Source organism: Lithobates pipiens, unplaced genomic scaffold (assembly GCF_037356315.1).
Source record: "Lithobates pipiens isolate NorthernLeopardFrog02 unplaced genomic scaffold, aLitPip1_a1.2 Scaffold_30, whole genome shotgun sequence".
NCBI lineage: Eukaryota > Metazoa > Chordata > Amphibia > Anura > Ranidae > Lithobates > Lithobates pipiens.
This window is the reverse complement of record NW_027507791.1, coordinates 103,296,507-103,322,869: the sequence shown is the minus strand read 5'-3', so window position 1 is coordinate 103,322,869 and position 26,363 is coordinate 103,296,507. Positions and strand designations below refer to the sequence as shown.

The following is a 26,363-nucleotide window of genomic DNA, read 5'->3' as shown; positions in this document are numbered from 1 at the left end:
TTCAAAAACATCTTTTTTTTTTATTGGTACAGAGAAAATGATATACAGATGAAGTGAAAATGGAGGATATAACAGCAGGCAAACGCTCTCAGACACTTGTCAGAACTGACAATATGCTAATCACGCTCTGCAAGTGCAACAAGGTGAACGTCAATCTCTGCTTCTGTGAGGATTCTGAAACAAAAAATATTTTTTAGTCACATGTCAATGGCACACCATTTTTCAAAAATTCATGGCACTTGGTAAAGGTAAAAGAAATGTACCCAAGAAAAACACAACTTTACAAGCAATATATTCTAAGAATATCAGGAGCATTCTGTGAACAACTTTAAGGCTCCATGCACACTGGCTTAAAAAAACATTGCTTCTACAGTTTTGTGAGAAGCAGCTCAAAGTTATCCTATGTGTCCATGAACAATAGCACGATTACAGGCAGGGAAAAAAAAAGCCCTTCTGGTTCACATTTCTGATTGGAGTTTACTGACAGAAAAAAAAACGCAAGACTCCTAAACTTGTCTAAACTTTGTACAAAAAATGCTCTATATGAGCGTTTTTTTTTCTTTTTTTACTGCCAAGAGAACAGACATTTTTTGAGCCTGGTGTGCATGAAGTCTAATAGCAAACACAAAGTTCTTCCTAATTTTTATTGTCCAAAAAAGATAGAAGGTAGAAAAGTTTTTTTATTATAATCCTGTACATTTGTAAAGTAGCAACCATATTAGGGTCTGTTTGAAAGAAGTAAGGGATTTAGAAAAAATAAATAAAAAATTGTCGTTCCAGATGGATCCTGATCATATGGTCGAGATCTTATCAGAGCCTGGACCAGCTCTGTGACAACAGCCAACAGCGAGCTTTCCTGTGGATGCACTCCCGTGATCCATAGGAGAAGTATAGCCAAAATAGCTTTAGCTATACTTCTCCTCTAATTAGAAGTGTACAAAGCAACTTTGTACCAAGTAATACATACAGTAATCAGCAGGGAAGATATCTAACTTCTCATCAGTCCTGACCATTCAGAACAAAGAAAATTAGATGGTTGCTTAGGTTTACAACACATTAACCACATTTCTAATTCCCATTTTTCAGACCATCTAACTTAATAGGGTGACCAAACTGCATGTTCTTTCAAATACTATCAGACAGGTAAGTTAAAGATAGGCTACAGAGCAGGCACCCCCTCCCTTGTACCCAGAGATTCCCAGGTTTAAGATTGTCTCGTCATAATTAATGACCACTCTGTACTGTTAAATGTAAACTGATGTTCATGAGAGCTTAAGCGGGACCCGAGAAGAGAAGGATCTTGGCTGTCGTGTGCAAAACCACTATACAGAACAGGTGAGTATAACAGGTTTGGTATTTTAAGGCACAAAAACCAGAGACTTTATAATCACTTTAAGCCGGCCATATATGGATCAAAAATTTGGCTGGTTCAGCAGGGACCGGTCAAATTTTGATCTATGTATGAGCAAGGCTGGTTGTACAGAAGTTGATCTAGGATCTACAGTAGATCGACTTCCATACAACCAGCCTGTTGGAAAATGTTCCCTCAATCAGCACTGCTGGCTTAGGCGGAAGGGCTGATCAGTGTATTCTGATGGTGGAGAAGTTTCCCTGCTGTCAGAATACAATAACTCAGCAGGAGTGAATTCCTTTATCCACATGGAGTGTATAGATGAGGGAATGGAGTTAATTTTCTTTTGTTCAACCTGCTGGTGAACAAAAGATTCTACATCCCTTTGTTTATAAAGGTATACTGTGTGCCATTTTTTTTTCCTTTAAGTCAAGGCATGTACAGTTTACATTATACTTTATTTAAGGACATATCTCTCTAATCCAAGAACGTCCCTCTGGTGGGACAGTCATGAATGATTGGGGTCCATTTCCCAAGGGCACTTGGGGGTTGGTTGTTCCCCAGAACCATTAATCTGTCTTTTTTCACGCATTTTGTTCTCAGAACACTGATGTTTATGAAGCTCATAAAACACTAGTGAAATGGAACAGTCAGTAAAATATTACTTGATATATAAAAATCAGAATCTTTTTTTTATTTAAAATAGTACAGAATACCAAAAAGAACAAAGGCCAGAGCCCCGGTCACAGCATAAGAACATGAGCATAATATAATAATCTGTATTAAAGATCATAAATAAGGCTACACATAACCTCACTGGTAGAGTCTGTACCATATAGTACACAGAACAGTGCTTACAATCAGTAATAAAACAAGGGAGGCCCAAATATGAAAAGATGCAAACTGGGGGAAAAAAATTAGGTCTGGCCCCCCCACATGGGACAGAGAATAAAACCTTAAAAAAAAAAAAAGACCCCGTGAGAAAAAATACAAACCTGAATTTTGGATCCTGAACAGTCACCACACCAACCTCAAGCTCAGATGGTTTGAAATCAATAGAAAGTACCGTGGACAGACAAGAGATGGCCGTCTAAGAGAGAAGAAAAAATATTTAAAAAAAAAGAATGGATCAGCAATTTACAACCCATCTGTGCCTGCAGCTAATATTGTTTTCCCACTGTTGCTGGAATAGCCGGTTTAGAAGATCATGGATTTATAGCAGAACCTTGGTGAAGCCACAGCCTCCATGAGTCAAGCTAAGCAGATGCAGGAAGCTGCCTCCACCTGGCTGGCTATCTTTTTATAAAATCTATTTTATAAAAATATAGAAAAGTTTCTATGCTGTCTGTTGCAATTAAATGTCATGTATTATTTTTTATCATGCATAGAAAATTAAAGAACGAGGCTAAAAACAAAAAAGTTACATAGTCTGGCAATATTATATTATTTGACTGGCCATCTCTGGCTTCAGTATTTTAGAAGTTACCTTAAAGCGGAGTACCCAGCTCCTACTTCCTCTTCTGACACCGCAGAGCGGAAGTTCACCTCTCCCCCCTCCCTCCCTGCAATCTTCTGGGTAACATCACAGGTCGCAGAAGATTACCCGGCTATTCACACCGAGCAGCGCTGCTCGTGCATGTGCAGTGAGCGCCCAGCTGTAAAGCCACAGCCGGGCACCCACACTTGCAATGTCGGTGCCGCAGAGAGCAGGGGGAGAGAAGCGAGGCTTTGGGCGGCCGCATCGCTGGAGAGGCGAGTGTCTGTTTATTAAAAGTCAGCAGCTACACTTTTTGTAGCTGCCGACTTTTAAACGGGTGGAACTCTGCTTTAACTGGAACAGACATGCAGCAAGTGAAGGCAATATAAAGTCAGGAATTTTTGCCACAGTTCCACATCAGGGACAAGTATTTAAGTGAATTAAATGTAATCATCAGGACTAATTAGCATTTTCAGAAGGAAAGCTCAATAATGGCAACCTTCATATTTCTGTTAGAACAGGTCTTCTAACAGAATCAGTGATGTGGGTGGATGTCACAGGACAGATCTCTACCATGACCGGGACACAAAATATACTGTAAAAAAGCAGCTTGTGTTAATTATAGGGGACAATAAACTTTGTGACCCAAATGAAACCAAATGTGTGAGCCAGTCAGCCTTTGAGGGGTTCTAATCTAGTACCCACCGGGGAAGGAGCTCGTCTCTGTTCCATTGTCTACATGTATTGAAAGAAATGTCCCATGAGGGACACATCAGAGTAAACCTGCTGTAATGCAGTATACGGCAACCTCAGCCTGGACTCCAACCAGGCCATGCCCCCAATGTGTCTTCGCTCCACCCCTCGGTGCTTAATCATGGCAATCATCCCCATGATCAAGCTCAGAGGGGTGGAGTGCAATGCATGACCTGGCTGGAGTCCAGGTTGAGTTTGCCACATAACTACATTACAGCGGGTCTGCTCTGATGTGCCGCTCACAGAACATTTTATTACATGTGGACAATAAACTTTCTGGTGGCAAGTGATGACATGGTAACAGAAGGCCTGAAAGCTGCACTTGTAGTGCTGTAGAAGTTATTACCTCCACACTTTGCTCAAATGTCCAATCAAATTTCTTCTTCACTTTCTTTTCCAGAAAGCTGGTAGCCTCTGTCTGTTTCACCCCAGCTGTGGTGGCCTTAAAGCCACAGTAGTATCCAGCAGGATCACATTTATAAACCTGAGGACCATTCTCCTCATCAACTCCAATAAGTATCATACCTGAAACAAAAACAGAGAAATGTCTAAGGGAAAGCAAACTATAAAGTTAGTGTTCTTTAGGTTATGGCTGGGAAGCTACTTACAGCAACCTAGGGGCCTCATTTCTGCATTCTGTGTGTACACCTGAGAGATATCGGCAATTCGCTTGCAAAGCATATCCACAGGAATCTCATAGCCATATTTGTACTTCCAGTTTGCAGCTTCGTAGCGTGCTCGCTGCACCTGCGACCTGCTGTCAGCTTGGTCAATGAAAAGAAAAAAAGGGAACAAATCAGATGGGTGAGGCAGTGAAAACACTAAAAACAATCTCTGGGGTGCGGTCAACAGTAACCAATCCAGTTCCAGCTAATATTTAAAACCAGTGTGGATATGTAGATTTTTTTTATCAAATTTTTTTGATTATCAGATTTTAATAAAATGCTTTTGGAGTAAAAATCTATATAAAGATAGTTTTCTACTTAAAGCGGTAGTAAACCCGCATTTTTTTTTTTTTTTTTTTTTTAAAACCTGCAAAGCAAAAGGCATAATGAGCTAGTATGCACCGCATACTAGCTCATTATGAAATACTTACCTTAGAACGAGGCCCCGACATCTCGCCCGATCCACGCCGAGGAAGCCGACATGCTCCCTCGGCGTCTCTTCCGGGTATCGCGGCTCCGGCGCTGTGAGTGGCCGGAGCCGCGATATCGTCACTCCCGCGCATGCGCGCGGGAGATTTAAATCCGGCCGGACGAGCGCTGCCGGATTTTCGCGGAGAGAACCCCCTTGTGCGCATGCGCCGCTGCAGTCAGCGGCGCATACCGAGGGGAATATCTCCTAAACCGTACAGGTTTAGGAGATATTTTTTTTACCTACAGGTAAGCCTTATTATAGGCTTTCCTGTAGGTAAAAGTTAAAAAAGTGGGTTTACTTCCACTTTAAGATACATTAATACTTATTTTATTCAGCATGAAATGGAGCTTAGTTATGTAGCATGAGGCTGTATATTCTGCAATATTTACATTTTAGGTAAACTTATTCAATGAATGCAAGCTGAGATAACATGCTCTGCATTGATGCATTCACACAATTTCATATTAACCATGAGATAAAACAAAGTTCAGGAATATTCCTTTATCCCATTGTTTTGCAAATCTATGTACACTACAAACTGTATGCTTGAATCGGTTCTGATATCGCTGTTTTACTAACCTGACAACTTATTATTCTAAATAGAATCTGTAATATCTGCAAAAGAAAATGAAGGTTTCCGAACTACCAGCAAGAATGAGTTCGTACGTTTAACCACTTCAGCCCCGGAAGAATTTACCCCCATCCTGACTAGAGCACTTTTTGCGATACGGCACTGCGCCGGTTTAACCGACAATTGCGCGGTCACGCAGCGTTGCACCCAAACAAAATTTACACCCCCCCCTCCCACAAATAGAGATTTCTTTTGGTGGTATTTGATCACCTCTGCGATTTTTATTTTTTGCGCTATAAACAAAAAAAGGGTGATAATAAAAAATAAAAAAAGGAATATTTTTTACTTTTTGCTATAATAAATATCCCCAAAAAATATATAAAAAACCCAAAATTTCTTTCTCAGTTTAGGCCAATATGTATTCTTCTACATATTTTTGGAAAAAAATCTGCAATAAGCGTATATTGATTGGTTTGCACAAAAGTTATAGCGCCTATAAAATAGGGGATAGATTTATAAAATTTTTATTATTAATTTGTTTTTATGTAATGGCAGCGATCTGAGATTTTTGTTGTGACTGTGACATTGCAGCGGACGCATCGGACACTTGACACTATTTTGGGACCAGTGAAATTTATACAGCGATCAGAGCTATAAAAATGCACAGATTACTGTGTAAATAACACTGGCAGGGAAGGGGTTAAACACTAGGGGGGTGATCAAGGGGCTAAGTGTGTTCTAGGGAGTGATTCTAACGGTGGAGGGGGGGGGGGGGGTGGGCTAACTACAACATGACAGATCACTGCTCCTGATGACAGGGAAGCAGTAAATCTGCCAGGTTACTAGGCAGAACAGGGAAAAGCCTCGTTTACAAGGCATCTTCCCCATTCCGCTGCTCTGTGTCAAGATCGCCAGCCCCCAGCGGACATAAAGTCCATGGCACCCGTGGGCATGGTCACGGAGTACGTGGTGGGCGCGCACATTCATGGAGTACATGGCGTGTGCCCACTAAGCCCCATTTGCCCAGCCGTGCCATCGTACATCGTCGTATGCTGGGCGGGAAGCAGTTAAAGAGAATTTGTTATTTTCAATCCATTATGGCAGTGCCTGTTAACGGGCATCCACTCACCTGCTGCTGCCACGTCCCTCACCTTGTTGTGTCACTGTTGCATCACCAGCCATCCCATTAAAGTGAATGGGACTGTTGGTGAGTCAACAGTGGGTCAGAGGAGGAGCCGCTGAGGGATAGACATGACAGTTGATCTTTAAAAATTTGGATTTAAATCGAGGTGATTTAAATAAAGCCTTTTTTCTATTGATCGAAATCATGATTTAAAAAATAAAATAAAATCCACCCAGTTTAAAACAAAGGGTAATACCCGATTGGTTATTGGAGAAAACAGCATTTTAAATATTTGAACCTCAGTAAATGATTACAGTAGATCTACATTCTAAAAGGGGCAGCGCTAATGAAACAAGGCTGAACAGATTGCTGGATATAACTTCTATTTTTTCTGGTGCTGCAGCTCAAGCAGTTGGAAATGACATGCTTGGCACTGGTTGGGAAATGGCTTATATACATCTAAAAACCACAACCATCCACTACCTAATCTACAGCATGGATAAAACTGATAAAGAAAAAATAATGCACATTGTGAGTTTAATAAAAGATAACTGTTTTGTTTTTCTGAAGAAAAAAAATAGTGTAAGTGACAGAATATGACTTGGCATCAGCCTTATGGAATCCCTCGTACTGCAGAACTCCAACTAGGGGAGGGAGAAGCAGTATGAGGGTCAATCAGTTGTGTTGTCATGCTCATGGGCTAAAAAGAACATGTTTATAAGAGGAAATGGCAAAATGAAAGATGAGCTCATCAGTCTCCTGCTTCTCCTTCACTGTCCAATCACACACTAGGGGAGGGACAAGATCTGGTTGCATTACTAAACTATAGTGAAGAAAAAAAAAACAAAAGTCAGGTCTCCCGAGTGTCATCTGGCAAGGCTCTGTACTCTTAGAAATGAAGGGACTGAAATACAAATCATCAGCAGGAACAGTTTCCTTTCGTGCTTTGTAACTACTGTATGCATTTGGCTGTTTGACTGGCATTCAGCATTCATTTGGATAATTCTAGAACACCATATATAAAAATTGCAGAGTTCTAGCTCCTGCTCTACCTTGTTGCTGTGGCGCATGACTTCCACCTCTGGGACGTTTTGATTAAAATATGGAGATGAAAAACTAACATTTGTTCTGCTTATGACATACCAGACACTAGCAGAGATTCTATGCGGGGACGCAGACACCAGTGGTGTACTAATGGGAATGCAGACTCATGGAGGGCTAATGTGGCCTCCTGATGCAGGTCTAAATCTACCCTTATAGAAGAGCACAATAAAAACACACAGTACTATATACACCCCTATATCAGATTACCTGTCATTCCTGTCATCACACAGCCAATGTTCTCAGTTATCCGGAATAAGTGGCTCACTGTGCTATTGTCTAGCAACTTGTCCTGAGGAAAAGAATAAACTCATCAGAGAATATTTCAAATATAATCTAATATTTAGGCAGAAGTCAGAGGATGTGACCACTTTACAAATCTGCACAAGGTAATAAGGTTGTGACAAGCAGAGCATACAATACTGAAGTGTATATAAAGACAAACCTTTTTTTCCAGGCTTTGTATAATGTAGGGAGGTGTTAAAAAAAAAAAAAAAAAAAAAAAAAAAATGTTGCAGATTAGTGACACAGCCCCAAATCCACAATGGCTCAAAAGTGATATGGTCCTGAAAATATTTGGACAGAATTACGGTGGATAAAGCACTTGGACCTGATGGCATCCACCCACAGATCCTAAAATCTATAATCGTCACTGGCTTCCAGCTCCCGTGTTGAGTGACTGGCCTTGTGCACTGTGAATACAGGAGGTTGGCTGCTCAGCATCGGCTCCATTCAGGGAATGCTTTGGATTTTCGGAACAAATGCAAAGTGATTTCTGATTGAACAAGGTGGAGCATGTAGCAGTCACCATGCCGCCTCATCCAATCAAAAACATCTTGCATTCATTTAGAAAATGCAAACTATTCTCTAAATGGTGCCCATGCTCCCTGTGTTCAGTAAGCAGGAGAGCAGTCGCTCTGCACAGGACCCAGAAGCAAGTGGAGATCACTGACGTAGCCATGTCTGTCTACTTCAGTGATTTCCCGCTTTCAGGGGATCAGCCAAGTATGGTATATACATAGTTACATTGGTCCAAGGATGACCAATGTAACTGTGTATAATATAGGTGTGCCTGGAAATATTTAAAAAGTAAGCAATGACCTCAACAAACTCTCATGCTAAGTACTGAGGCATGACAGCCAGGCAACTAGCATTTTTAAAAGAAGAACTGCAATGGCGGTCTCTATGTGTATCTCACACTAGGCTTCCTTTACTAAATAATAGAATTGCACTGATACTAGTATCTAAATCGGTGCCAATACCAAGAATTTGCACGAGGGGGACTGGGGACCAGGCAGCCTCACAGATGATCAGTGTGGGCAGTTACAAGCACTAATCTCCTTGTATACCTTTAAATAAAGCAGCTGACAGCCTCTTCTCCTCCTCTCCCTCCCACGGCTGCTTTATTAAAAAGGTATATAGGGAGATTGGTGCATTTAAAGTGGGTATAAACCCTTACAAACGACTTTGACCTACAGGTAAGCCTAGATTAAGGCTTACCTGTAGGTCCAAGAAATATCTCCTAAACCTACACGGTTTAGGAGATATTTACAAAAAGACTTGCACCGCTGTCTACGGGGCATGCACCGCAGACAGCGGCACGCAGGCGCACTGAGCATGCCGCAGATCACGGCGATATGCCGCTCGTGACGGCTCCCGTGCACAAATGCGTGGGAGTGACGTCATCGCGGCTCCGGCGAATCACAGCGCCGGAGCAGCGAGACCCGGAAGTCACTCCGGGATACATGGCAGTGGCGAAGATAAAGGAGGAGGACCGCTTCGGGGGCTTCGTTCTCAGGCAAGTTATTCATAATGAGCTAGTATGCTATTCATACTAGCATAGCCCCCCCCCCCCCCCCAACAGGGCTGATCAAAAATAAAGAATTGTAATAAAAAATATTTAAAGGGTTAAAATTGTAACGACACCACTGACACCGTCCACTCCCCCCCCCCCCCCCCCCAAAAAAGGAAGGCACTGTAAAAATAAAAATAAACTACTGACACACCAGTGCTGCATATGTCACATGTATGTATGTATGTATGTATATATAATCGATACTTGTACTCAGTCTTACAAAAGTGGTATTGGAGCAGCCCTACTAAATACTACAGTTTAGTGTCACTCCCCAGCCTCCCCCTAGAGCAGGCATATGCAATTAGTAGACCTCCAGCTGTTGCAGAACTTCAAATTTTGTAACAGCTGGAGGTCCACTAATTGCAGATGCCTACTCTAGAGTCACATTTCCAGTTTTGGGTGGAATGTCCATTTCAAGAAAATTTCTAATAAATACAACTTACTGGGACTTTCTTCTGTGTAACAACAATTGCGCAGTCTTTTCCCCGCACTGCCACCGATGTGAGGCCACCTTGGTTAATTGCTTTAAAAGCATACTCTGAAAACATAAAATATATGAAAATGTAATAAGGTCATTTTACAGAAAGAATACTAATATAACAACACAAATTAGGTGTGTGTTAGCGCGTCATTTAAAACTAGTATAATTTATGACTACATGGCCATTATAGAAGGGAGACTCTAATAATAGCAGCTTAATGTGAATATGGCATTTTATTCTTTTTTTTAAAAGGTGAATATTGTTTAAATGCAACAGGCAGGTGTATTCTTATTGAAATCTTGCTGTACTTTAAGTATTTCTTCCAGGTCTGTGCAGTAATTGAGTGTGAAACGTTGCCTTTGTGCAGGAGCTTCCTGTAAAAAAAGACTGATCACTGCTGTGTCTCCTGTTGTACAGAATGACTGGTCTGGTATCTGCCCCCTTCTGTCGTGGGTCTGCTGGGACCCTCCCACATTCTGCTCTCTGCACAGACTATGTACAGCTCAGTAATGCCACTGCTATCTGTGTTTGCAAGATGTACTGCACACAAAAAGGATTTGGATTCTTTTTTGGCTATTGGGGTTTATGTTTAAATGAAAGGTAATGTCTCCAGAGTTCAACTTTAATATAACCCAAAGTCACATTTCTCCTAATGATTACAGTAGTTTTTGTTCCATATTTGCCTGCATTCCTGTAAGTTGTACAGCGAATAGGAAATGACCATCTATTTTAATCTTCAAATATGTCCAGCACCTTTAAACAGCCTAAGCATTCAGGCTTGGGGCCATTGCCACCTTGAAATCTGGTAGTCCTCTCAGACAGAATCACTTTGGGTAGATCCCTCTTTGTGCCATGTGAGACATGCAGGGGTTACTACTGCTAACCCCATTTTCAAACAAAGCCTGTTACCTAGCCGTTATGCTTAGCTTCTGGCTTTCATATTCTGAGTCAATAACCTAAAACAAGTATGTCAATTGGGCGGTGGAAGGCTCTGAGGCTGGAGACAAAACCCTTAAGAATCAATAGTGCTCCAGGACTCCTTCCAAGGAGGAGACAGGACACTGAGTGGAGGAAATCCCCTTCCCCACCACTTTGGGGAATATCTATATGTGGGTGGGATCAGTCAGGGAAGAAGGGCAAAAGGTAAGTGTACATATCCTAATGACAGAGTTATTGCCGAATAAAAAGGCCAAAAGCAGAAATGTAAAAACTGCTCTGGTCCATAGGGGGTATATAGGTGAAAGAGCTGAAGTGATTAAAACCCCCCAGGGGGTCCGGGAATATGTCTCATGAATTATAAACAAGCAAAAGAGTCCCAGATTAAAGACTGGTAGCCTTCCTGATAAGAATCTAAGGCCTTGTTTACATGGGCATTCTTAAAGCGGAGTTCCACCCAAAAATTGAACTTTTGTTTTTTAGATTCCTCCCCCCCCTCCAGTGTGACATTTGGCACCTTTGCCACAAGGCTTCACTTCCCGATTCCCTTACCGAAGATGGCGGCGCCTCCGCCCGAGAGCCGAGGAACAGATTGGCTTAGGTTGAGGACATTGCAGGCACCCTGGACAGGTAAGTGTCCATATTTTAAAAGTCAGCAGCTGCAGTATTTGTAGCTGCTGACTTTAAAGCGGGAGTCCGCCGGGACTCCGCGTTTTTTTTTTTTTTTTTTAAAGTCAGCAGCTACAAATACTGCAGCTGCTGACTTTTAAAATGGTGACACTTACCTGTCCAGCGCGCCCGCGATGTCGGCACCCGAAGCCGATCTCTAGATCGACACTCGGGTGCTGCCGCCGCCATCTTGGGTATGGGAATCAGGAAATGGAGCCTTTCGGCTTCATTTCCCGGTTCCCTACTGCGCATGCGCGAGCCGCGCGGCGCAATCCGGACGGTCCCCGCTGCCTCTGGGAACTGTGTGTTTCCCAGCAGGCAGCGGGGCACTTGCGCAAAGGGGCGGGTAGTTGCGGAAAGGGGCGTAATCTACGCCCCTTTCCGCAGACAGCTATCCCGGAACTGCACCCCCCTCCCCCCTGAAAGGTGCCAATTGTGGCGCCGGAGGGGGGGGGGGGGATTCCGATGAGCGGAGGTCCATTTTAGGGTGGACCTCCACTTTAAAAAAAATAAAAAATTGGCGGACCTCTTTAAAGCATTTGCTACCTAGAAAAAAAAAAAAATAAATAAAAAAAAAAAAAACACACAATAGTTCCTGGTTGTAAACCCTTACAAACCACTTTGACCTACAGGTAAGCCTAGATTAAGGCTTACCTGTAGGTCCAAGAAATATCTCCTAAACCTATATGGTTTAGGAGATATTTGGCCAAAAACAGGCACCGCTGTCTACGGCGCATGCGCCGTAGACAGCGGCGCGCAGGCGCACTGAGTGCGGCATTCTCAACGACGGAGCTGCCGCGCATGTCGGCTCCCGTGCGCATGCGCGGGAGTGACGTCATCGCGGCTTCGCCGAATGACAGCGGCGGAGCTGCGAGACCCCACCAAGAAGATGGATGCGGCAGACTACAGGGGACAGCGGCGACTTCGTTGGCTCCTGTGTCAGGTAAGTGACACATAATGGGCTATGGGATGCATAGTAGTCCATTATGCTTTGCCTTTGCAGGGAATGAAAGAGGAAGTAAACTCATCAGGGTTCTCTTCCTCTTTAAAGCACGTTATACAGCACAGTGCTTGTGCTGTGTCATTTGGCCCCTTCCATCACCTAAAAAACCTGGCTGATCCTGCCTGGCTATACCCCCCCCCCCCTGTAATTTGACCATGCCTGCTGAGCCCTGACACCGTGGTCAGTTTACGTGCCTCCATCATCCACAGCCCCGTTCTGTCCTCCCATCCCCTATTTACCATAACGTAATGTGTCCCTGCATATATATAAAAAAAATCTGCCGAGCTGTACCTATATCAGAATGTCTCCCAGCACTCACCTGACGCCTCAGCTCTCTCTCCTCTCTGGCTGACATTGACGGGAGTGCTCGTCCAAGCCTGCTGAAGAGGTCAGCCAGGCAGGAGAGAGCCAAGGAGTCACGTGAGCGCCGGGAGATATAGGTACAGATCAGAAGCTTTTATTTATTAATTTTTTATATAAAACAGGCACAGGGACACATTGTTCTGTTACAGAGGGGATGGGAGGTTTTTATACTGTTGGCTTAACAACCACTTTAAGCATTGCCTGCATGGAACTGCACAAGTGTTCCACGCTTCCCAAGTGCAGGCGACTTGGTTGATGTCAATTGGGATACAGCGGCTGCATGGACAAAGCTGCTGCTCTCAATTTGACAGCTATGCAGGTCTCAGAAAGCATACTGTGCGTTCGGGGACCCGAACCTGAACACAAGATTGCCTAATTGGGAGCAGCGGCTGTGTCCTTGCAGTCTCTGCTTCCCAATCGGAACAAATGGTACTGCCTGCATGGGGATGCACAAACACTTGTGCATCCCAGTGGGGGGGGGGGTGCAGCTTTTTTTAAGCAAGCCCATGTAAACCAGGCCTAACTCTAATAAATTGACTTTCTGGCAGTCCAATGGGCACCTACAAGCTTCCACAGCTATCCTATAGAGCTTAAAGTGGTTCTGGTTATGTTTACTTTGGATGACAGACAATGATCCCACAATATTATTTGGCAATGGGGAAGTACATAAATGGGAGTATGGATTTGCACCTAATATTAGGGTAAAATCAAATGAGTCCCCTCAACTAACCAGCATAATCCACAAAGATCCATAGTATTAGTAAAGAAAAGCCTCATCCTCCGATGTCACATGCAGAGGAAATACAGCACCACCATAAAGCCCTTGTCAACTGACTGTACCCTACTGGTAACTGAGGTGCAAATGTCAGTTCTGTACTGTTGCTTCTGCCTCTGTCTTTGGTCTATACCCAACACTTCTTAATCAACTACTACCAATAATACATTTCTAAAGGTGATTTAGATTAAACAAAAAAAATAAATAAAGAAATACCATTAGATAGGAACTCCAACTGAAACTTTTTGTGGATAGAGTGCGGAAGTTTTATTTTTTTGTGTCCCATCAATGAGATGTCTCAATGTATAAGGTTCCAGCAATATAGCAGGGAATGAGACAAACTCCATCCCTGTCACATGAACAGATGTCCCTATTAGATTTCCAGCTTGTCACCACCACAAGAAGAATCAATCTACTTGGCAAGGACAAAGACAGTAATATAAACCTTAGGCCCGGTTCACACTAGTGCCAGACATCGCATGTGATTCGCACCGCATTGCTGTGCACATCACATGCGATTTCAGCCATACAAGCTGTGTGGCTGAAATCTCATTTGCACCAAAGTGGCGTGGGACCCTTTTTTTGGTCTGCACTGGAATCGTATCACATGGGTGTTCACACCTATGCAATCGGATTCCTGCACCATTTTACAGTTCACACTGCGATCTGATGTAGGGGTGTCGTTAACTTTACATTGACACCCGCAGCGGATCACAGACCTCAGTGTGAACCACTGTGCGATGCGGGAACCCTCACTGGATTCGCAGGGGTCTCGCATCGCACTAGTGTGAACCAGGCCTGACCTAAGTTTGAAAGCTTTACCATTCTATAAAAAGCTTAAACAAGAGGGTGGGATTCTACTTTTACCAGCCTGCTCATCTATTCCCACGAAAGAGCATTACACAATGCCGCGTGTCCAAATCATGGTTTTTGGGGGCTTTTGTTCTTCAAAATAGTTGGTGTTGGCAAATTAGCAGGGACTTTCCTAGTCTAATATCAGAAATCAGTTAATGAATGCAGCTGGGACTTTCTATGGATGGTGGCCTTTCACTGAATTATTATGTAAATGCAGAGGTCTAGTGACACTCAGTAAATCAGAGTCATTCCACCTCTGACTAAGCAACAATGCCTATCACTGTGTGATCTCTGACAGCTTATAGTTACAGCAGTGTTTGAGGTCATATCATGCTTGTTCACACTGATGCGATGTAGGAAACGCACAGGAATCACGTTCATATGATCTGCTGTGGGTGTCAATTAAAAGAACGCAGTATGTTTGCTAGAATCAGATCGCATGGGTATGAACACCTATGTGATCCGATTCCAGTGAGGCGGCTTTTTAGTGCGGATGCGGTCTAAACAAGTCATACAAAGATGCTTGCCAACTGCTGCTCTAAATCAGCCTTTTTCAACCAGGGTGCCTTGGCAAAATGATAAAGAATTGCCCAAAAATGTTATTTAAGCCAGTGGGTGGATCAAGTCTGCCTTTTAGTTACACAAAGGTGTTCACCAATACAACCTTATAGCATCCTAGCAACCAATCATGGCATTGGTTGATAAAGAGGAGGCCAGACGCCTGCCCTGCATCCTTGTTTGCCCCTCTCCTTCAGTACTGGGGTCACATTAGCTGAATGAGAAAGGGAAACTGAGGGAGAAAAGAAACAGTGGAATACTAGTCAGTACCAGTGTGCAAAAGTGTATTTGCACTGAAAGAATAAAATCACCTCTAACGTTGGGTGTCCTACGATATATAAAACGTATTATTTATTTATTTTTTTAACCTTTTAGAATGGGTACCCTAAAGAGGTTGTAAACCTTCGAAAAAAAAATAACAAAAAAATAAAAAAACCCACAACAAACCCTGCAAGACAAAGGCATAATGAGCTAGTATGCATCCCATACTAGATCATTATGAAATACTTACCTTAGAACAATGCCCTGAATCGGCGTTGGCACTCTGAGTACACGGCGGACATCTTGCACCGGAGTTACTTCTGGGTTTGTGGCCCTGGCGCTGCGATTGGCCGGAGCCGCAAAGACGCCACTCACACGCACGTGCGTGGGAGCTGCCGGTCACGACATGAGTCCTGAAGAAATGGCACCGGCGGCCTGCTCCTTCAGTGCGCATGTGCTGATGCCATTGGCAGCAGCGCATATACTGAATATCTCCTACACTGCAAGTTTAGGATAAATTCATGGGACCTACAGGTAAGCCTTATTATAGGCTTACCTGTAGGTAAAAGTGGTGTAACAGAGTTTACAACCACTTTAAGATAATGCATAATTTTAAAGGGTCCCTTGATTGAAAAAAGGTTGGGAAAACACTGCTCCAAAATGATCAAAACGCAGAAAAATGTCTCTAAAAACACACAGGTTGGAACTGAGCGACAGATGAAGATGGTCATTATTCCGTATGGAAACACCTAGCGAGTGTGCTAGGCTACAAAGTTGCACTGGATGGGACAGGATCCGGAAAACACTGTCCTAGCTCAGAGCAGGCCAGGCAATCTGTTTTTATAAATACGAATAATAACAGGCATAAGGCTCGGTTCACACAGGGGCGACTTGTCCAGGCGACTTCGCCGCCTGACAAGTCGCCCCCGTTCTGTACTACGGAACCGTTCTAATAGGAGCGACTCGAGTCGCTCCGACTTAGAAAAAAGGTTCCTGTACTACTTTTGCGGCGACTTGCATTAACTTCTATACAGAAGTCGTTTTGCAAGTTGCCGCTGAGGTCGCGGCGCTGCAAGTCGTGCCGCGTACTGTGTGAACCGAGCCTAAGTGCGCACAAAAACACACAAACATGATGGAAATGCATAAAAAAAAAAAAAAAGCAATGCACTGCAGGCTTATTTTTATGTGTGTTGTAGTGTAAATGGGCCCTAAGATGGCTTCATGTCCTTTGTCAGAAAACTGCTGAGTTCATAGGCTGGGTGCGCCCTTTCTAATGCTGCTGATCCTTTCACTTTCCCTTTTAGTATGTGATGCAAAGAAATGAAAGCCTGGCCTGTTTAATGTAAAATGTACTGATGTCCAGTTCCTTCACTGAATGCCTTTGTGTGAAGGGAGCAGAACCACCAACAAAGAATACTGCACAATTATCTACACATTTCTAATGTCATTATTTACAGACAGAAGATCTTGAAAGATTAACAGGATTCTACCCAAATGAACCATTGCATTTATGTGGGATGGGGAAGAGTCCGACATTGAAAAAAACACTAATACACATACAGGACAGAAATAATGTTTATGTACACAAAAGTTTGGCTTAAGCATTTTTAAAATAAAGAGAGACATTTTTTTTCAAAACAGTAATAGCTCCACTGATTACACCAGACATGAAAATCCATCCGGGTTACAAATATTCAGTAGATATCAGTTTTTCTGCAATTTAAAGTGGTTCTAAAGATACATTTTTTTTTTTTTTTACCTTAATGCATTCTCTACATTAAAGTGGTTGTAAACCTCAGACATGAAATATGAACAAAGCATATCCCTCTATAGTGTCAATCCAGAGCACTGTCATTTCTGTCCTCTGCTATCAGCATGAGTCACTTTTGACTAAGGATGAGTTTAGGCATAGTTCGCAGCTCCACGCGCCCGCCAGGAAGCTGTCACTCCACAGCGCTAATCACCAGGCAGCGAGACATTTCCCGATCTGTGACTGCACAGATCGGGAAATGTCTCACTATCTGTGATTAACGCTGCAGAGTGTCAGCTTCCTGGCGGGCTCAGGCATGTGGAGTTGCAAACACGCCTGAGCTCATCCTTACTTCTGACAAGTTTTCCTGACACCAAGAGAAAAATGGTGACAGTGGAGGGACCTCCAGCAGATTGATAGCCTCAGCTCTTGTGTGAAGGGGGTGTTGTCCCTTCCCTCTAATCAGAACTCTCCTCACTGAGCTCTACACAGTGTGACTTCAGCTTTCTGTCCCCTTTTTTCGGTACTCTGACAGGCTTTATATATTTAGCAATTTGAATGGATGTAGAGAAGAGTGCAGATAAACAGATACAACTTATGTAGGAGAATTCGTTCCATCTCCGTGTATCACCTGAGGCCAGTCACTTCACTGAGGGTTTACAACCACTAAGGCCGCGTACACACGGGCGGACTGTTCGCCCAACTTTGTCCGCTGAACAGTGTTTGGGCGGACAGTCCGCTCGTGTGTGGGCTTTCAGCGGACAGTTTCAGCGGACAGTTTGACGAACAAGGTTTTACGGAATTTCCGAAAAACTGTCCGCTGAAACCTTGTTTCAGCGAACAGTCCGCTCGTGTGTAGGCCTGTTCGTCAAACAAAGTTGCGCGCATGCTCAGAAAGGATTTTCACGCCGAAAGTTATAATGCAGTGTATAGGACGTCGTATTTTTCGTCCCGTCGTACGTGCCGTTCACGTCATCGCGCACGGTTTCAGCAAACTGTTCGTCCGTCGTGTGTGGCCATGTCCGTCCATGCTAATTTTGAGCGGACTGTTTGCCGAAACTGTTTGACGGACAAAGTTGGGCGAACAGTCCCCGCGTGTGTACGCGGCCTAAGATGATAAATGTTTTGCCACTTGCTGTGCTATAAGCTTGTTTTAGGGCAGACACAGAAGAGGAGCTGAGATCGCCGATCTAGGACCGCAGAAGAAGAGGTTCAGGGCCGCTCTGTGCAATACGATTGCACAGAGCAGGTAAGCAAAAGGTATTTGGTATTTTAATAAAAAAATGCTTTTATAAACACTTTAATTCAAGAAAGGATTTTTTTTATATTATAGTTATATTTAGTATTTAGTTATATTATTCTAGCTCGGACCAATGTAAGCGTGCAAATCCCATAGTGCCAAAGTGTTCTGTGTCCTGCACAGTAGAGCACAATGCTCATGCCATTAAATTCAAAATACTAACAATTACATACAAAGCCATCCACAACTCTGCCCCCAGCTACATCACTAGCTTAGTCTCTAAATACCAACCTACTCGTCCTCTTCGTTCCTCTCAAGACCTCCTACTCTCTAGCTCCCTCATCACCTCCTCCCATACTCGCCTCCAGGACTTTTCCAAAGCCTCCCCAATCCTATGGAATGCCCTACCCCAATCTGTCCGCCTATCTCCTACTTTATTAGCTTTTAGACGATCCCTGAAAACACTTCTCTTCAGAGAAGCCTACCCCACCCACACCTAACTGTATTTTCATTTTCTCCGTCAGCTCATCCCCCCACAGTTATTACCTTTTTGTTTCAACTTGACCCTCCCTTCTAGATTGTAAGCTCTAACGAGCAGGGCCCTCTGATCCCTCCTGTATTGATTTGTATTGTAAGTGTATTGTCTGCCCTCATATTGTAAAGCGCTGCGCAAACTGTTGGCGCTATATAAATCCTGAATAATAATAATAATAATAATGCCATGTGTCATGTGTTGTGGAGCACTGCGGTGTGAAGATGGAAACTTTGATGTTTTGATGTCTGAACTTGAGGTTACAAGTTGAAGAACTCCGCTACCATTATTTTCTCTGGCTCTTTCTTCTCACTTCATAGGGAAACCACATGGAATTTTCTGAACCTCATAATCTGTCTGTACAGTACCACATGAACGCAGCATATGACCCCACTGGGGATATATCCCAGCACTTCTGGTCATGACAGGGAGTGATGGGAATCCTCTCCAACGGGGACATAAAAACACATTTTAGTACAGTGAGGAAGAGTTAGAAATTCTGGTAATGTTTTTATTGTTATTTGTGCTTTCCCAGTGACAGCTGCACCCCCCATTTCCTGTATGGGTGTCACTGGGGGAGGAAAAGACAGAAAATCCCCCATTGGGATTATAGAATTAAACACCTGACTCTTCCCAACTCTATCCAAAACTAAAGACAAACAAGCTTTGCCTTGAGCTAGGAGTCGCAATACACACATTAATTCCGGGCTGAACAAGAGAAACCCCCATCCACGCTGGAGGATTCTGCAATGGCAGCAATTGTATTCTGACAGCCACTGCTCTCACACCTGTCTGAATACCTGAACAGCGACTGCATCTCATAGAGCACACTCACTTGTTTGGCTGGTAATTCTCCGCCTCGCTTAGACAATTTGTTTGGTGAGCAAGGTTGCTCAACATTCTGCGATTTAACATGGATCAGATGAAATTTGAGCATTATAAAGCCCCATACACACTATCAGATATTCTGCTGATTTTTGTCTTCAGATTTACCAAAACCATGTAGTGCAAGGGCCTGCCTGATTGCGTACAAATTGAATCTCCTAAGGTTTGACCTCATATTATATGGTTTTGGTAAATCTGAAGACAAAAATCAGCAGAAAATCTAATAGTGTGTATGGGGCTTAAGCTCAGCGTTAGAGGAAAATGGCTTTATACATATCTACAGACAGGTGAGGAAACTAACCTGTGTGTAGCTTGTACAAGGCAAATATTGGCACTGAAAATACAATAACAGCAAGATTTCTAAAGGGAACTAAGCAAAAGCAAGCCCAAGGCAGGCCATTGATGGAGCAAATTTCTTTCTTGCAACCAAATTAGCTTGATTCCCCCCATCAATATAGACAGTGCTGACAGGGGAATCGCTCCTGCTGAGCCATTGCCTTCTCCCAGAGAAGACAGTTATTATTGCTAGCGGCTATACCAGCCGCTAGTGATAATTGCAAGTAAAATCTGGCAGGCTGGTTGTACCCAAGTTGATCGATCAACTTGGTTCAGTCAGCCTGCCCATACATAGTTTAGATCTCGGTCAGTTGCTACTGAAGGCCTCATCCACACGGGCATACAATAACGTAGGCCTTTGCAGGGCTGAGCTTACCTACGTTGGGATATACAGGTGTTCCATGCACCCTCATGTCAGCAGTCTCATTGATGTCTATTGGGACACAACAGCTGCTGTGTTCCAATATACAGTGTGTGTGCCCCCAAACTCACATTGTCTGTGTTCAGGAGCCACATCCACATGGATGTCATATTGGGGCACAGAAGGCTGTCTATGTAACCATTGTGTCCCAATAGACATCAATGAAACTGCTGACATTAGGGTGCCATATATCTCTGTATCTCCATGCTGGTAAACATGGCCATGTACAAGTGTTCGGTATTGCACACCCTGTGTAAGCGAAGCCTAATAAATAATTGTATATGGACTGACTACCATAGATGTGAACAGAGCAACTCTAAGTTTATTTAGACCTGGAATCACTAAATGGCGGACCACGATCCAGACTTGGACAAAGTGACAGTCCATTCTGGACGGCGGCCATGCCACCTATTAGCTGAGTGTCCTCTCCTGGGTCTCCCACCTGGCTGCTGATATCATCCTCACAGAAGGGCATGGGTGGAACATGCTGCAGATCTGGAAATAGAATGGAAGTCTTTTCAAGATACCAAGTGCTTGTTAATATAATAAGTTGGGCAGCTCCCACCCCACGTCCAGATCTGCAGCACCTCCCACCCATGACCTTCTGTGAGGATGACAGGGGCAGCCAGGTGAGAGACCTAAGAGCAGATACCCAGCTAATAAGTGCCCCTGCCCTGTTTAAAGGAGGACTGTGCAGGGGAGGCTGCCAGTAAAAGGGGGACTGTGATGTAAGGCATGAAAGGGGGGCTGTGATTGCTAGGGGTACGGAGGACAATGAGGGACTGTGATGTGAAGGGGGGTCTGCGGACACTAATGCATGGGGGGACTGTGATGTGAAGGGGGTCTGCGGACACTAATGCATGGGGGGGACTGTGATGTGAAGGGGGTCTGCGGACACTAATGCATGGGGGGGGACTGTGATGTGAAGGGGGTCTGCGGACACTAATGCATGGGGGGGATTGTGATGTGAAGGGGGTCTGCGGACACTAATGCATGGGGGGGACTGTGATGTGAAGGGGGTCTGCGGACACTAATGCATGGGGGGGACTGTGATGTGAAGGGGGTCTGCGGACACTAATGCATGGGGGGCCTGTGATGTGAAGGGGGCTGAGGACACCGATGTAAAGACGAAGGGTAGGCTGAAGACGCTGATGCACAGGGGGAAACGTAAAGGGGTCTGTGACATTATTATAGTATAAACATGAGATTTGGACTTCTGACGGGAAGAACATTTTACTGATGTTTAATTCAGGACCCCACATCATACATCAGTCATAATACCGGTGTGTTCCAGGCTTACTTGACAAACCCACCTCTTCCTCCATACTAACATTTTATTATGTATAAGAGTATTATATATATATATATATATATATATATATATATATATATATATATATATATATATATACACACACACACACACACACACACACACACACAATGACAACATAACTTGCTGTGTCCCCATTGGGCAGATTTCCTGTGTCCCATTTACCATTATCACTGAGAGTGAAAGTGAAAGAAAATCCCAAAAATGTTGGGTTGCCCCCAGAAGAAGAATAGAGGGGACATGCCCCAACAGGGACACTAGTTCTGGTTATAACCAGAGATTCCTCCTCATTTCCGTTTTTTCTTGGGGGACAGGAAGTGAAGGGGAATCTGCACAATGAGGCACACATAGAAATAACAGGGGTTACTTTATTTAAAATGCGAAAGGTTATTCCTAGAATTCTACGTTTAATGAAAGCTAACACATAAAGGGCATGGAGATGGTGTGCCTGCTCCATACATACAGATGAGGTGACATGACTGGGCTCCTCCATGCTTCTGCAGGCCCGCAGTGACACAGCACTGGGGATGTGAGTACCAGAGGAGGAAGATGATGATGTGCTCACTCACCAACTTGGTAGAGCCTCCCTTCAGGAGAGAAGATGGTGATGTGCCGGTCAAACCCCGCGCTAGAGCCCCGAGACATGACTAGACAAAGCTGCTCCGCTTCCCTGTCCTCACTGGATGCAACGGCGCCGGCTAGTCACCAGACAACACCGTCATCAGCCTGAGCCACAAGAGCACCAACCGAGAGCAAGGGCGTCCGTCACGTGAGGAGCTAGGTATCACACGGCAGCCATGATTGACTCTGGAAGCTTGCCCTCAATGCCTGTCCCATAGCTCCCAACTGTCCCTGATTTGGAGCAATGTCCCTCTTTCCCTCTCACTGTCCCTCATTTTGGTCTGATCCATATAGTTTTATATAAAATGCACTATTTATCTTTCAAAAAGCGCTAAACCTTTCATCCGATTTCTAAATTGCTGCATTTGTAAATTTTAAAAGCCAATATAAAGGCATAGTAGTGGTGAAAAAAAGCACTTGTGGATTTAATTAACCTGTTTTTTGGTTAAAGAGGAGGGCCGGTTTTGAAAAAAAAAAAATGTAAAAGTCAGCAGCTGCAAACACTAGCTGCTGACTTTTAATAAGCACACTTACCTGTCCAGGGCGCCCGCAATGTTGGCCGCCCGAGGCTGACCCGTCCCTCGGTCTCAGGCGCCGCCATTTTGGGTAAGGGAAACAGGCAGTGGAGCCTTGCAGCTTCACTGCCCGTTTCCTACTGTGCATGCGCGAGTCGTGCAACGCTTTGTGAATGGCACGCGCTGTGACACACAGTTCCCCGAGCACATTGCGACCCATTACCCAGAGGACACCGCACGGAGGAGAGAAGAAAGAAGATCTCCACGGAGGAGGAAGAGGCAGATTAGGATGATGTGCCTAGCAACAGGCATTTCTGGTAAGTAAAAAAAAAATTTTTTTTTCATTTTTTTTTTAATGATTTTTTTCTAATTTTTAATGTATTTTCTTTTTTTAGGGTGGTCCTCCACTTTAATTCTCCTTTTGGTGAGTGTGGCAGGAGGTGTGTCCTATGCCTAAATACTTTTGCTGGTAGGTGTCCCTCATTCCCATCTCAAAATGTTGGGAGGTATGCTGTGCTATGCATGCAGTCTACATATATGGTGATAATTCTCACAGGATGATGAATGCAGCAGTGTGTAGGGTTGGTTTTGCCTAAACAAAATAGCTTTGATCTTAATATATGAACTCTGCAGAAATAAACATTCACCAGATACTTTAAAAGATGTCTGAAGGGTGTGCAGAACAACCAAACATATTTCATTTAGTGATTATCAAGTGTGAATTTACACTTAAGGGCTCATTCAAATGTGGTCTGATCTCTAAAGAGCATTCCACATTTGAATCGCTCTTCGGGGAGCATTTAGCAGGCAGTAAGGAGTTGTAGTTCATCCTTGGCGCCTGCTTCAACCCTTTAAACACTGCATCACAGCTATGCAGTGGCTGGGCACTTGCTTGCAAGGCAGGCCCGTTCTTCTAGCTAAAGGGGAGCGGTTTGGGGGACATTAAACACCTGGCTCAACTGGGGAGGGGGTTATGTTGCCCCTTAACCACCCCTCCTCAGCTGCAGAGGCAGTGGTGGGGGTGTACACATGCTGCAGTGCTTTGCTTCATGGCCACAGCAGCAATTATTGTCCCTGTTGCTTTTAGGTTAATGGGGCCACTCTGTAATGCACATGGTTGTGCCTTGCTAGTATGGAGTCCAAAGGGTTAAAACAAATGTCGAAGAGTCAAAAAAAATAATCCTCCTCACAGCATTTCAAATGCTCTTTGAAGAGCGATCCAAATGCAAAATGTTCCTCAGAGATTAAGCACATGTGAACAATTTGTTTCATGAAATATTGTTTTCATCTACTATTGCGTCTCAGAGCTGCTCATTGCCCGCTTCCTATTTGCAGCCACTTTATCTCTTCATGCAGTCCAGCAATGGCTGCATGGCATTTTTCTGTTCAGATTTTCCAATATTGACAATTGTGGCCTGTTAAGTATAAAGAGAGATGAAAGGGCTATACAACTTGTACAGGGGTATCCAAACTTTATAAACAAAGGGCCAGTTTACTGTCCTTCAGATTTTAGGAGGGCCAGACTGTGGAAAGTGGGAATGGAAAATGTCCCAGCATCACACCTGTGGTCAGTAGGAGGAATAGTACCCCCATCACTAGTATCGGTTGTAGGAATTGTGCCCCCAGTGGCGTCGCTAGGGGTTGACTTTTGGGGCTACAGCCCGAATCTGTGGCCCATAGCCCTGAGTATCTGCACGGGTTCCCAAGGCCAGGGGAGGCTCACTGGGGACCCTGATGCAAGTATGAGGCTCCCTGGGGACCCTGATTTTAAGGGGGAGGCTCTCTGGGGACCCTGATTTTAAGGGGTGGCTCTCTGGGGACCCTGATTTTAAGGGGGAGGCTCCCTGGGGACCCTGATGCAAGGGGGAGGCTCTCTAGGGACCCTAATGTAAGGGGGGCTCTCTGGGGACCCTGATGCAAGGGGGAGGCTCTCTGGGGACCCTGATGTAAGGGGGGGCTCTCTGGGGACCCTGATGTAAATGGGGGTCTCTCTGGGCATATATAAACACACACACATGCATATAATACTGTATATACATGTGTATGCCCACCCAAGCGTATGACTTTCTTTACTACACTACTATGGGTTCTAGCTCCATATCTTTTGTAGACCTAGCAACACCCCTGCGTGCCCCCATCACTGGTGTCATCAATGGGAGGAATAGTGCCCTGTCATTTGTGGTAGTGGGAGGAATAGTGCCCCCTCATTGGTGTCAATGGGAGGAATGTTCCTTGTCATTGGTGTTAGTAGGAGGAATAGTGCCCTGTGATTGGTGTCATTGGGAGGAAGAGTGCCCTGTCATTAGTGTCAGTGAGAGGAATTGTTCCCAATCCTTAGTATCAGAGGCAGGGATAGTGCCCCATCATGGGTGTCAGTGGGATGAATAGTGCCCCATCACTGGTGTCAGTGGGAGGAATAGTACCCCCATCTTTTGGTGTCAGTGGGAGGAGTAGTGCCCCATTATTGGTGTTAGTGGGAGGAATAGTGCCTCGTCATCGGTGTCAGTGGGAGGAATAGTGAACCCTCATTGGTGTCAATGGGAGGAATGTGCCCTGTCATTGGTGTTAGTAGGAGGAATAGTGCCCTGTGATTGGTGTCATTGGGAGGAAGAGTGCCCAGTCATTGGTGTCAGTGGGAGGAATAGTGCCCCCATCTTTTAGTGTCAGTGGAAGGAATAGAGCCCCATCACTGGTGTTAGTTGGAGGAAAAGTGCCCTGTCATTGGTGTTAGTTGGAGGAAAAGTGCCTCGTCATTGGTGTCAGAGGGAGGAATAGTGCTCCCTCATTGGTGTCAATGGTAGGAATATGCCCCGTCATTGGTGTTAGTAGGAGGAATAGTGCCCTGTGATTGGTGTCATTGGGAGGAAGAGTTGCCAATCCTTAGTATCAGTGGAAGGGGTAGTGCCCAAAGGTTGATATCAGTGGGAGGAATAGGGCCCCATCATTGGTATCAGTGTGAGGAATAGGACCCCATTATTAGTATCAGTGGGAGAAATAGTGCCCTGTTGCTGGTATCGGTGGGAGAAAAAGTGCCCCAAATGCCAGATAAAGGCTAGCAAAGAGCCCTATTTGGCCCGCAGGCCACAGTTTGGAGACCACTGAATTAGTGCAATGCATTAAGGTAAAAAAAGTCTAGTCTTTAGAACTACTCTAAGGCCCCATATACAGTGTTTGTTTAGCCCTATGGACTGTGTATCGAGCAGTATGTATGTTTAAAAGAGACATTCAGCTCAAGTTGTTTGGCTGTACTTCTCCTATGGGTCACAGGAGTGCAGTTCGTTCTGCACTCCTGTGACCCATTTTCAGCAGACAGCGGGCTGAAGTCACAGAGCCAGTCCAGGCAGGGGAAAGTTTGTGACCATATGGTAGGAATCCACCCAGAAGACTGGACTGGCACCCAGCTCAGCCTATCAGCAAGCCGCTGAGAGCCTGAGCTAGCCACCTCCTCCACAGCCCAGCAC

General features: G+C 44.4%; 1 protein-coding gene across 1 annotated transcript; it reads right to left on the bottom strand.

Moving 5' to 3' along the window:
- PSMA6 (proteasome 20S subunit alpha 6) lies at positions 1-22,501 on the bottom strand. The gene is made up of 7 exons (XM_077464714.1): positions 22,336-22,501; positions 9,812-9,906; positions 7,724-7,805; positions 4,190-4,345; positions 3,928-4,106; positions 2,347-2,441; positions 1-174 (listed from the first exon to the last, which is right to left on the bottom strand). The coding sequence occupies exons 1-7, from the start codon at positions 22,409-22,411 to the stop codon at positions 117-119; spliced, it is 741 nt and encodes a 246-aa protein (XP_077320840.1). The 5' UTR covers positions 22,412-22,501; the 3' UTR covers positions 1-116.
- Positions 22,502-26,363: the final 3,862 nt, after the last annotated feature.